At 41.5% G+C, this 11,505-nt stretch overlaps 1 protein-coding gene across 1 annotated transcript; it reads left to right on the top strand.

Annotated features, from left to right (window-relative positions):
• Positions 1-1,644: 1,644 nt before the first annotated feature.
• Positions 1,645-6,051, top strand: LOC147433965 (KIN14B-interacting protein At4g14310-like). Its single transcript, XM_086490582.1, has 5 exons — positions 1,645-2,104; positions 2,208-3,866; positions 3,947-4,263; positions 4,357-5,102; positions 5,177-6,051. Exons 1-5 carry the CDS (start codon positions 1,855-1,857, stop codon positions 5,694-5,696), a joined length of 3,492 nt encoding a protein of 1,163 aa, XP_086346708.1. The 5' UTR covers positions 1,645-1,854; the 3' UTR covers positions 5,697-6,051.
• Positions 6,052-11,505: the final 5,454 nt, after the last annotated feature.

Here is an 11,505-nt window from a genome sequence, read left to right on the forward strand (position 1 = left end):
ATGGATCGAGTTCTTGCTTCCCATTTGCCACATTCATAAATTTTGAGGACGAAATTTACATCAAGAAGGGGGGGCATGTTAACTTTATGCTAACTTAGGATGACATTCTTATTATTGTTTATATGGATTCATGGGCTAGGCTTTGTCGATCTCGTAGGTGCAGGGTCAAGGATTGGGTGATCGTGGATGAGAGACAAACCACATACTTATTAGTGTTGACTGGTCGTGCGTGGCCACCCATATGTGAATGGGGCGACCAACATAAAAGGCTTATAAATCGAATACTTTCCTCATTCTCAAATGTAAGACATTGCTCTTGCTCTCCTTTTCTCCTATGTTATCTTCTTGCTACGTGTGATCAAGTGAGTGTGCGTGAGCGTGAGAGAGAGGGCACAGCGATAGAGCAGCGTGGTTGTACAACAACGTCGAGGCGGCCGAGCAACAATTGCATGCTTCTTTCTCTCTACGCGCACGAGTTTCATTCAAACGGCTACACATAGGTGAGTGACATAATGATTGCATCTGCTGAGCTTGCCTGCATCCAGGTTGTGTGTTTGCACCCTCAGTGGCTCGCACACGACGCATAGTAAGGCCCCTGCACTTTGACATATAGAATTTAGATTGCGTAAGACATGGAAAACCTAAAAGTGGACGGTGACAACTAAGATCATTTGCTTCTTGCCTTGTGGGAGAATAATCAAATCTCATGCCCTTGTTTCTGGCAAACAAGATGGCGAACTCCTTTCTTCTTGTGGGGGTGTGTGTGTGTGTGTGTGTGTGCTAGATTTTTGGTGAGTTCGGAAAAGGGTGGCTGTTTTGTTCACCATTCCATGCACTCTCTAGCAAGGCTTGTGAAAAAGTAGGTTCGCTTTATCCCAAACTTGTTCAAATCAAAATATGGTCCCTTCTAATTTTTGCACGGAAGATTTGAGGGAGGCTGGCTAAAATTTCAAGATTTTTAGTTGAAAAATTCAATTTTAAATAGAAATTTCCTTCTCAAATATGGTTTCGTCTTCTCTAAAAGGAATGAAAGGGATCCAGAGCAGGCTCCATAAAATCATTTTTTTCGAGTCTTGCGAATCCCTAATTCATTTTCCTTGCCATGCACGATTGAAGTTCATGTGAGTAGAATTGTTGATAGGTTATTGATGGTGTTTGAGGTGACATTCAAGATGATTTAGAACTCAGGAAAAATTGATGAAGTAGAAGATAGGCTGGGCGACGTGTGCTTTGGGTGGAGAAGCTAATAAGTGGGCAGGTTCCACTAGTAAGCTGAACTATTCCAATGTGGAGCCAATTTCTGCCTACAATATCCCCAAGAAGCACGAGGTCAAATTTGGACATGCGGACAGTTCAAGCCTTCGTGGAAACAATTTATGTCCTTTGCCCCTTCCGAGTCTCCTAAATCAATAGAATGTCTTTAACGTGGTGAAATGTAAGTCCAACCAGCTCACCATAGCTAAAAATCTTACTATGATGAGAGAGATACACGTGTCCATGTTTCGTAAGCTCTAGATTGGTACTTCTATCCTACTCTGTGAACCCTTGAGGCTTGAGGTGTAGCCTAACTTTTGACTAGGCTAGTTGAAATCACTTTAAAGTTCAGCAGGGCTTCATGCAACTCTAGGCTATGTAGTCTATCTGCTGTTCATTATAACTCTGGAGTCTGGACCATATTCCAATACCCACAAGGACCAGAAATCCACAGAGATTTCAAATTTTGGCGGGCAGGACTGAAAGTTTGAAAGTTTTGGATTGCCAAGCTCTCTCTCTCTCTCTCTCTCTCTCTCTCTCGATAGCCACATCCATTTTTGCTCCTGCGGCTTAGCCTATCTCCTTCCTCTCCATTGCAGTATGTCACCCCAACGCAAGAAAGGAAGAGGAGGGGCAGGAAGCAAAATAGTGGCGCCGCGTTCTTCCCTCGCCATTGACTCTCCCGACCCCCTCGTGCCTCTGAAGCTCGTTCGAGAGCGCCGAGCCTCAACTACCCAGCTCAGTTCTTCTTCCAAGTCCAAGCAGCTCAAAGCAGAAGCCCCTCTATCTAGGTTTCCTGCAGCAGACCAAGCCAAAGCCGAGCAAGCAAGAATCTTTACATCCGAGCAAGGTATGCCAATTTCTGCATTTTATGGTTAGCTTTCAAATGTGGGTCGAAATAGGGCTCCCTTAACAAAGGCGGCTTGCAACTCATACCAACACGTATCCTGCAGACCAGGTTAATGTTATCTTTGTAGAAGGAGTTAGAAGCTCAAATGTGGCATCTTCATCACATCAACCACGAAATCAGGCAGTAGAACAAGCTTGTACCGTGCCTTTGAGTCAAGTAAGACCAAATGCGACAGAGCAGTCCAAGGGCTTGGCAGCACTGACTATTAAATCATCAGTAACAGAAAAAGCAAGGGCTTCCTCCGCCACCAGAACTAGGGTTTCTTCTGTCGAGAATTTTAGAAGCTTGATTGCCTCATCTCGCTGTGTTCCTCCTACAGCAGGAGATGTGTCAAATGGAAGCCATGGTTCTTCCAGGCGTCTGAGTACAAAGTTGCGTGCAGAATCTAGACCACGTTCCAGCAAGGCTTCTCCAGGCACATCTACATCCAGCAAGTGTCCCTCAGAGAGAGTCTGCAATGAGCCTTCCAAAAGCTCAACTCTTGCCTTGCTAACACGTGGGAGATTGAGTTCCAGCATGAAAGAAGACGGTAAGAAGCTTGCAAAAGCCCCTACCATGTTGCCTGCCTGTAGCGAAAATCCAAAAGTTTGTCCCTCTTCATCGGAGAAAGCTCGAAGCAGGGAGCCACTTCGAAACTTGAAGAATTGTCAGAGAGAAGCCACAACAGAAACTTCAAGGTTGTCTAGCACAACAATACCTTCATCTGTCCAAAACTCCAGAAAGGGGAATCTAGGGGATGATTTTCAAGGTGGAGTGAGCAGCACAAAGCCAGGTCAAAACAGACAGCCTGCAGTTCAACATGGGAGGCTTTCTACAGGTTCATATAACCTGCCAGTTGGTAACACTATGAAGTACACAAGCGATGCTGCGACTGCCATTTCAAGGGTTGCACTCAAACGTAGGAATGAGCAAAATGTAGCAAATGAGACCGAAGTGAGTGAGCCTGTACATGAAAAGGAACACAGTGCTACAAGCAACCTCTCCACCTCTCTGCATAAAAGATTGGCTCTTTTAGAAGGCAAAGTTAGCCAGATGGCATCAGAGATTAAGAAGACACGAGAAATGCTTGCTAATGATGGGTATACAAATTCTGCTGACCTCCTGATTGACATTCAAGGTAAAATAACCAGCATAGAAAGGTTTATGTCTTGCAAAGAAAGCAGTAAGAGTGCATCTAATATGGAAAAAGATGTCAACATGGAGGATAGACTTCAAGTCCAGCCCACCACCGATAACGTTGGAGAATATAGACCCACTTTGCAATCTTTCAATACAGACAAGTATTTACACTCTTCGCAAGTGCCTGTTGTATCAGAGCATGAATTTTATCTGAAGCACACTTTCCTCCGAGGTTCTGTTTCTGCACCCCCTAAAGTTTCTGGTTTAGTCTATGACCCACAATATGTAGAGTTTTACCCTCATCGAATCTTGGTGAGAAATTGTCTTTCTTTTCAAGAAAAAGAGGTGGAAAATAAGACATCAGATGAGGTGCTATTGGAAAGGGCTGTTGATAGTCAGTCAATGAACCCAAATGCTGGTCTTCATGACAACAGGACATCTTGTGTCATGATTGGAGAGAAGATGCCTTGCACAAGGAAGACCGATACTCTGGATGAAAAGGTGGCTCTGAATGGAGGCAATTGTGTGCACTCCAAATCAAGTGATGTATGTCCTAGAGCCGATTCGATACAACATGTTCAAGGTGAGTACCAACCTTTTTAATGGTACTCTTCTTCTCTTAGCATGTTTATCCCTTTCTAATCCAACCATAGTTGCCCACAGAAAATACAGCTTCTCAACATGGGCAATACAGTATCGAGCAAGGTGCTTGCACACAAGGGCCAACCATGTGTGCTGAAGATATTAAGGATGTGCTTGAATGCAATGAAAGTCCGCTCTCTGATAGCTTTCCTGAAAACACAGAAAACATTGCACCTGATGATGGAGTTTACTTCGATGATGATGAATTTGTCCCTAATCAACTTCACCCAATTGGAGACAAAGTAGCTACAGCAGGATGGTATGTGTCTGAAGGTGAAGCCATTTTACTCACACATGATGATGGATGTTGTTCATACTACGATGTAGCCAACATGGAGGTAAGTGCAATGAAAGTAGCTGCAAGTTGGCCCTTTCTGCAAGTCTATTTGTAATTTTTGTGAAATGAGACAAGCAGAGCTTGTTGCTTGCAGGAGAAAGCTGTCTACGCAGCACCTAACGAGGTGTCCTCGATCTTATGGAATGATTGTTGGCTCATCAGAGCAGCTGGATCAGATGGTCGAGCCAACAAATACATGGTGGCCACGACTGCAGGAAATGCTTTAGATTGTGGGTTCTGTTCTTGGGATTTCTACAGTAAGAGACTTGCTGCGTGTCATACCGAGAAACAGAGTACCCCTCCCATGGGTTCATCCCCAGGCAGCCCCATACAGAGATCCCTAAACTTCAGTTTGCAGCCCTCTGCTAGATCTACAATGGGTTTGCTTTCATCTGATAGCAGAATGTCGCGAAGTGAAAGGGCCTCATTAACTTTTTCTGCTACAAATACCAGGGTGCCTGACACTCTACTTCATCATCCTCCAACCACCTATCTGGCTCAGTGCTGCGGATCCCCACAGTGGTGGTATAGACCTTGTGGACCTTTGATGGCCTCAGCAGCCAGCTCTCTCAAAGCTTTAGTCTTGTATGATATCAGAGATGGAGATGCCATAATGAGTTGGGAATCAGATCAACCAGTATCGAGTCTAGACTATACAAGCCCTATACAGTGGAGAGACAAGGGAAAGCTAGCATTGGCTGAGCATCAAGCAATTAGCGTATGGGATGTGAACACAATGGATATGCAATGTCTGCAGTATGTCCAACTTCCAGGGAAGCATATCTCTGCCTTCTATGTGCACAATGCAGATGCCGAATGTAGTGGGGGGGTGAGACAAAGGTGCGAAATTAAATGTGATCCTTCTTTTGTTTAATGTGCATCCTTCTGATGGCCTTTTAACTTTTAATTTGCAGATTGAGTTCCTCTGACACAGAGGCTTATGATGGGATTTGCTGTACACAAGATGACATTAATATTCTCGATTTTCGTGTTCCGAATGGTGTTGGAATAAGCTTTCCGGTTCCAGGCCAAGACATGCAATCAGTATATGCTCGTGGGGACATGATTTTTGTTGCAGGCCTGAACAAGGAGTCACATGAGTGTGGTGTGCAGCAGTGGTCACTTCGGAAAGGGGCACCTGTTTGTGCATATGCATTTCCTGCTTCAAGCTCCCATTACACACATCTTGCATTGACACAGGTTTGGGGGTCTTCGAGAATGGTGATGGCAGTTAATGGTAATGGGCTGTACATATTTCAGGGGTGGAAGGGGGCTACAGAGGGCCTTTGTGATGTGGAGGAAGTCAAAGATGTGATTGGCACACAAGATCTTGTCAACCCTTCTTTTGATTACTCAAATTCAAGGGTTTTGCTTATCTCAAGAGACCGCCAGGCTAGTTGGTCTTACTGGCCACACCACTGGGGAATGCCTTGAAGAAGGAATTTGTAATCAACATTCTAACAGCCTCATGCAAAACTTTATATCCACATATGTACTTTCATGCATATGTAGACTTATTGAGAAGATTGTGCATTGCTACATAGGCTTTCAATAAGCCTCATAAAGCATACCTTGATGAATTTCTTTCCATCGAAGGCGAGAGCTATTCATTTTGATAGTGGGTTCCCTTGCTCATGGTGGCAACCATTTTTTTGGAAATTACTCAGAATGGTCTTGTGATCTCTTTTTAGGATCGGGATTATTTCCTTGTAAAGTTTCCCCTTCCGAGAATTTACTCACTTCTTTTTCTTTTGTTTTTGGGTATCTTGCTTGTATCTTCAAAAGTAAACACTGAACTGTGCTTAGTAGTACCATAATTGAAATCTTACTCTTATGGTCAGCTGTTCCCGTATGTAAAATTGTTTTAATACTTGTATGAAAAGTGATACCATATTTGTATGAAAAGTGGTACCATACTACTTGCATCGGCACTAGGTCGATAGGCTTGAGTTTACTTTTGCTTATTTTGGTTTACTTCATATGCAAGTGAAATGGTAATGGGATCAAACCCCATGCGGCTGTGGTTAAGGCATTTGTTTCTCACAGTGTAGGTCATGGGTTCGAAACTCAAATGTTAGTGCTAGGAGGCTCCACACCTTTGCCTATTTGAGATTGGGGCAATAACTTTCCCATTGTTGACCCCATCGTTTGAAGTTTGGCCAAGATTGGTAAGAATATTACGGTTAATGAGGTGGAGGTGGGTATTAATGATGATGGAATTTCGCGATAGCTCCATGATTATCAAAGCCACTTAGTGCGGAGGCCATAGTTGGCCAAAATTGGCACAAATAATTAAAGCATTAAAGCCAATGAGGTGGTGGGTATTAATGATTGAACTGCATAGTAGCTTCAAGATTGTAGTAAGATGTGAAAAGTTCCTTAGGTTGGGTTCAGACGGGATGGTGACAGAAAGTTTGAAAGGGGTGTTGGTGTGATGTGGCCGTCACGGATAGGAGTTAAAAGTGGAGGCGTCTTCCGGGCCTACCACAAACTTGGGCGAGGTCCCCCCCGTCCCTCCCTCCCTACCTCCCTCCCTCCCTCCTCCTTTAGAAGAACATCCTTTCCACCTAGCTTGTCAGAATGAGTTGCAGGTGTGCATATCGAACCATGCTCCATGGACGTAGAGCCAAAAAAATTGCCACTATGTTTGTGTTGATTTGTTGCACAAATTTTGATAATTTCATATATCTTTTTTGTTGTTGCATCATGTGAACCAAGGCGGTGGAGGCACAAAAGTGCAAGGAGGCTTGCCGCCGCCCTCGTATGAACCTAGCCTTATTTCTTTGGTGCCATAAGTGCTTACCATGTATAGTCGTTTGTGTCTTTCCAAAGAAGGCTAGGATTAGTTGTTTCAAATGAAAAGTTGTATTCAATCTACTCCAATCATACCTCCATATACCCATGTGCATCATTTGAATACAAAAATGTTTCTGTGCGAATACTATCATGTTGTTGTGTGGGGTTGGCTTTCTTTTGAGCATGGTGTTAATTTGTGTTCAAGTAATTCATTTAAAACAACACACAAAAGCTAAACATAAAGTCCTCCTAGGCAACTTGGTGGATCGTGACACTTGCTTTGTAGTACACTTTGTCTATGGTCTTTGAACAAACTCACTGTCAGTAATTCTTGCAAAGGTGTCATGACATACGTTAATAGATGTTAGGTGGATTGGATGAAGTCCCTAGATGGGTTTCTATTGACAATTGTTGTGGGCTCTTGATTGGTTTCTAGATATTGGAATTGCCAATTTCACTTCCTTTTTTTAGAATATTGTCTAAACTACTTGATATAATTTTTTAGGGAAAGATTACATCTATATGGATAGCCTATTGGAGTGTGTTGTTTATAGAAACATGTTCTAATATTCACTCACAAAGCCTTATAGCTCCTATTGCAATACAATGTTCATGGAAACATTGTTTAGTACTAGCTCTCAAGGCCTTAAAACTCTTATTGGAGCATAATGATCACAAAACCTTTGTTCTTTTGTAGGTTTTTGGGAGAACTAAGCAACTCTCTCTCTCTTGTTGTTTTTAGAGATAACCATTAGCTTGACATTAGGTTTCACTTACATATTCATCACATTGATGAGGTAGTGGGTCCATCCTAAATGGGCATACTACATTGGGTATGGTGGCTAAGAAAGGATAGGCGTGGGCGCTCATGCGTGTGCACACACACACACACACACACACACACACACACACACACACACGCATTGGTAAAACATGTTTTTTTACCTAACTTGATCCTTTTTCTCTCAAGGCTTAGATACTCTTTGATCTAGGCTATACTTGAACTAGCATTTCAAGTGACTAATGTAACCTTATCAGTTAGACTTCTCATACATTTTGTGTCTTTCCAAAGGAATTTACCCCCGCCTTGGGCCGTAGTTCTCTTTACTAGTTCTTGACCTCGGTTTAAAAACCTCTATTAAAAAGCTATATTAAAAGGAGTCATCCCATGCATATTATCTTGGGATTGCTTCTTGTTCTGATACTACTCTCTTTTGTGGATTCCTATGGCCTTTTGAATTGAAGAAGGCTTGTTAGACATCTACAAAATACTTTTGCCTTGATGTGTTGATGAGCCTTTTACTTGGGTTAAGCTTGATGGTTGTTCCCCCCCCCCCCCCCAAAAGAACCCCCATAAAAATGCTATCCTAATTGGGGTTTCTCCCCTTGCTTCACTTTGTGGTGTTTATCTAAACCTCCTAATGGAACTGCTTATGTGTGATGGGAACCCTACCTTGGACGTTGCTTTTTTTGGGCTACCTTCCCATCCTTGGAATATGGCATGGCATCAATTGCCTTGTTCTAAACTCAAGGCTGAGCTCACATTGTATCTCTTTCTTTGTCGCTTTGCATTGCGATGACTTCCTTGTGAGTTGATGTTCTCACATCCTTTTGCTTGTCCTCGACATTACTCTCTCCGTCTATTTTGTCGGCCAACTCTTCCCCCCTAGACGTAAGTATTAGAATGGCTTATTTTAGCTCCTTGCTTTGAATAAGGCTAACTCTACAGGGATGGACATTCTTCCTCTTGCCCTAGCTTACAAAATGACTCATCATGGCAATGGAAAGGATCTCCATGTTGTCTTCCTCCACCAATGGTTGGCCTTGGTTCTGATGGTTATCATGATGCTTCATGCATTCTCTATCTTACTTTATGAAGCTAGGAATGTACCTAGACATGCTAAAAGCCATGCATGGTGAGGAGATGGATGCTATCTCATACAACTTCCCTACCTCTATTTAAGGTGAGGGATCTCTATCTCTTAGTTAGTCTTTGGATTTTCAAATTTTCTGAGAATGTTGGGCTTTGCTCCCCTCTTATCCACACGGAACTTGTGGAAGAAGTTTCTTCTTCATAGGTTATACCTTAAGAATTGTTTGCTGGCTATATTTGAGTTCATTTTTTGCTCCTTACTTTGGCAAAATTCTGTATTGCTCCTTGCTATGGGCTTTTAAAAACAAAAGAGAGCGGAAAAGCAAATCTAGTTTTGTTATTTACACTTAACTTGGCTTATTAACTTGACTCTTTGATTGGCTTATGAAGCTTCTTTAGTATGGTTATAACAATGCTTCACTGGTTTTGTTTTTAGGCACTCATAAATCTAACAATGCTTGACTGGTTTTGTTATTGGACACTCATAAATCTAATTACACCTCCCGAATGGAATAGGGAGTCTATTCACTATGGAGTTTTTTGAAAAGATACTCTTCAAGGGGCATGATTTTTGGTTTATGAGGGAGGAGCTCTTGTTATGGCTTCTAGTTTCTAGTATATGAAATTTGTTGACTACCTTCCATTAGGGAAAGTTTGAGGTCGTTTTTTTGCCTTTTAATGTTTCAAGAGAGAGAGAGATTTAGGCCAATGAGAGGAGGGCTTCTATTACGGAACCTTCATTTAAGAAATTACATTTTAATTTCAAAAATAATTCTTAAAATAAAATATGAGGTAACTTTCCATTACATGGTCCTTTTACCTCAAGAAGGTCTCTTTCACCGACCAAAAAGTGTTTTTGAATATTTTCATGTCCTTCTTTTACCTCCTATTTCCACGTCTCTCCTCATCCCACCATCTTCTCCCTCTTATTCTTGCTTTTCTCACTTCACCTTCATCTTTTGTGTGTCATCTTCCTCAAGAAATGAAGCCCACCTCTCTCCTCATCCCACTACCTTCTTCTTCCTCCTATTCATGTTGTCCTCTCTTCACCGCCATCTTCTGTGTGTCATCTTCCTTAAGAAATGGAGTCCACCCACTCTAAATGCCCTAATACATCCATTGAAACCATTACCATATATGCCACACAAAACGAGCACAATCGATGGATCCCGATATCCATATCCAAGGGCAACTTGGTTATAATGTAGCAAAGTAGGAGAAGTAAAGACTCCTCAAGATTCCAATTGTTGTCATGTGGAAAGGAAGAGTGAAAGATTTCATGCTTTCTAGAACCAAGAAGATAGTGAATGACGTTTTAGTGCAACATGTTTACATGCACAAGGAGCTTTACCTTCATCGTGGGAGCTCCAATCTTTCTGTGCATAGAACTAGTTGTAAGTGATTCATATGTTGACTGTTATTTCCACTTTGCTTTGGTTTGTTTGTGGTACTCTACTATTATTCCTAAACCATAGAGGAATAATAGTAGAGTACTATTCTTCTTACACATCTTTATTCCTAAACCATAGAGGAATGGCAGCCAAAGGAGTGTGCCATTGACATTTTGAATATCTAGCATGGCTCCATTAAGGAAGATCGTTACAAAGGGAGAACTTATGGATTTTTGGAAGAGAAGGGGGTATTCTTATAATCATTTCTATGTTCCAGGACATTGATATGTGGATGAACAGTGAACACCTAGTAACCTTGAAGATAATATCCATGTACACATTGCACCAAATGAGGCAGGATCTACAAAATGCATTGCCTGTAACTTTTGCTTTTGAGATAGATAGAAAGGCAATTTCTATCAATTATTGCCTAAACATGCATTTTGTACAACATATTCTGATATCAATGACAATTGCTTATTTAGTGCAAATGTCTCATCATACTGGTTTCCATTTTGTAAGTCTTTTGTGCTTGGATGGAAAGGTCACGCTCTCAATATTGTATAGTCTTTGTATGTTTAAAAAACAAAGTGCCATCATATCATAGACTTTAATCCCCTTGATTCATAACACTATAAATTGCTCAAAACAGTTTCTTAAAGCCACCCATCTACACTTACAATGGGCAATATGGATTGAAATATGGGTAAGCATACGTGTTTCTCTTCCTCATCCTCACTTCATGTGAGAAAGAAGAAGCTCAAGAAGAAAAAGAGAAAAAGGGATGAGAAGAAGACCATAGAAAAGAAAATAGAAGAGAAGGTAGAGGCATACTTTGTGTTAGCTTTCATCATCTCAACTTTTAGGCCCTTCAGGTGTAGGTTTAAAAGGATTATGCTTTGGGACTTGAAATGATAATTGCAACAAACTAGATGAGACTAAACATGCAAAGATACATCCAAAGGCTACCACAATTGCAATAGAAATTGAAAGACCATATTGGGAGTTATGGAGGCAATGAAATTATACCAATGGAAGCCTTTGGTTAAATTTACTTGTATTCCCACAGTTTATAGTCAAAATGTTTGATTTTACAAGGAGTGTATAGCTATACAAAATTTTGATTTTCAAAAAGAAATATTGTACATTCTTTACAAAATGTTATGTGCTCTTTACAAAATTT

Source organism: Adiantum capillus-veneris, chromosome 19 (genome assembly GCF_014529385.1).
Source record: "Adiantum capillus-veneris isolate H3 chromosome 19, ASM1452938v2, whole genome shotgun sequence".
In the NCBI taxonomy this organism is placed as follows: domain Eukaryota; kingdom Viridiplantae; phylum Streptophyta; class Polypodiopsida; order Polypodiales; family Pteridaceae; genus Adiantum; species Adiantum capillus-veneris.

Bases quoted from the DNA above. Each gene is read 5' to 3' on its own strand.
- LOC147433965 (XM_086490582.1), top strand. From the start codon at position 1,855: ATGTCACCCCAACGCAAGAAAGGAAGAGGAGGGGCAGGAAGCAAAATA. The intron at 3,867-3,946 runs GTGAGTACCAAC...AGTTGCCCACAG, and splicing joins TTCGATACAACATGTTCAAG to AAAATACAGCTTCTCAACAT. The intron at 5,103-5,176 runs GTGCGAAATTAA...TTTAATTTGCAG, and splicing joins AGTGGGGGGGTGAGACAAAG to ATTGAGTTCCTCTGACACAG.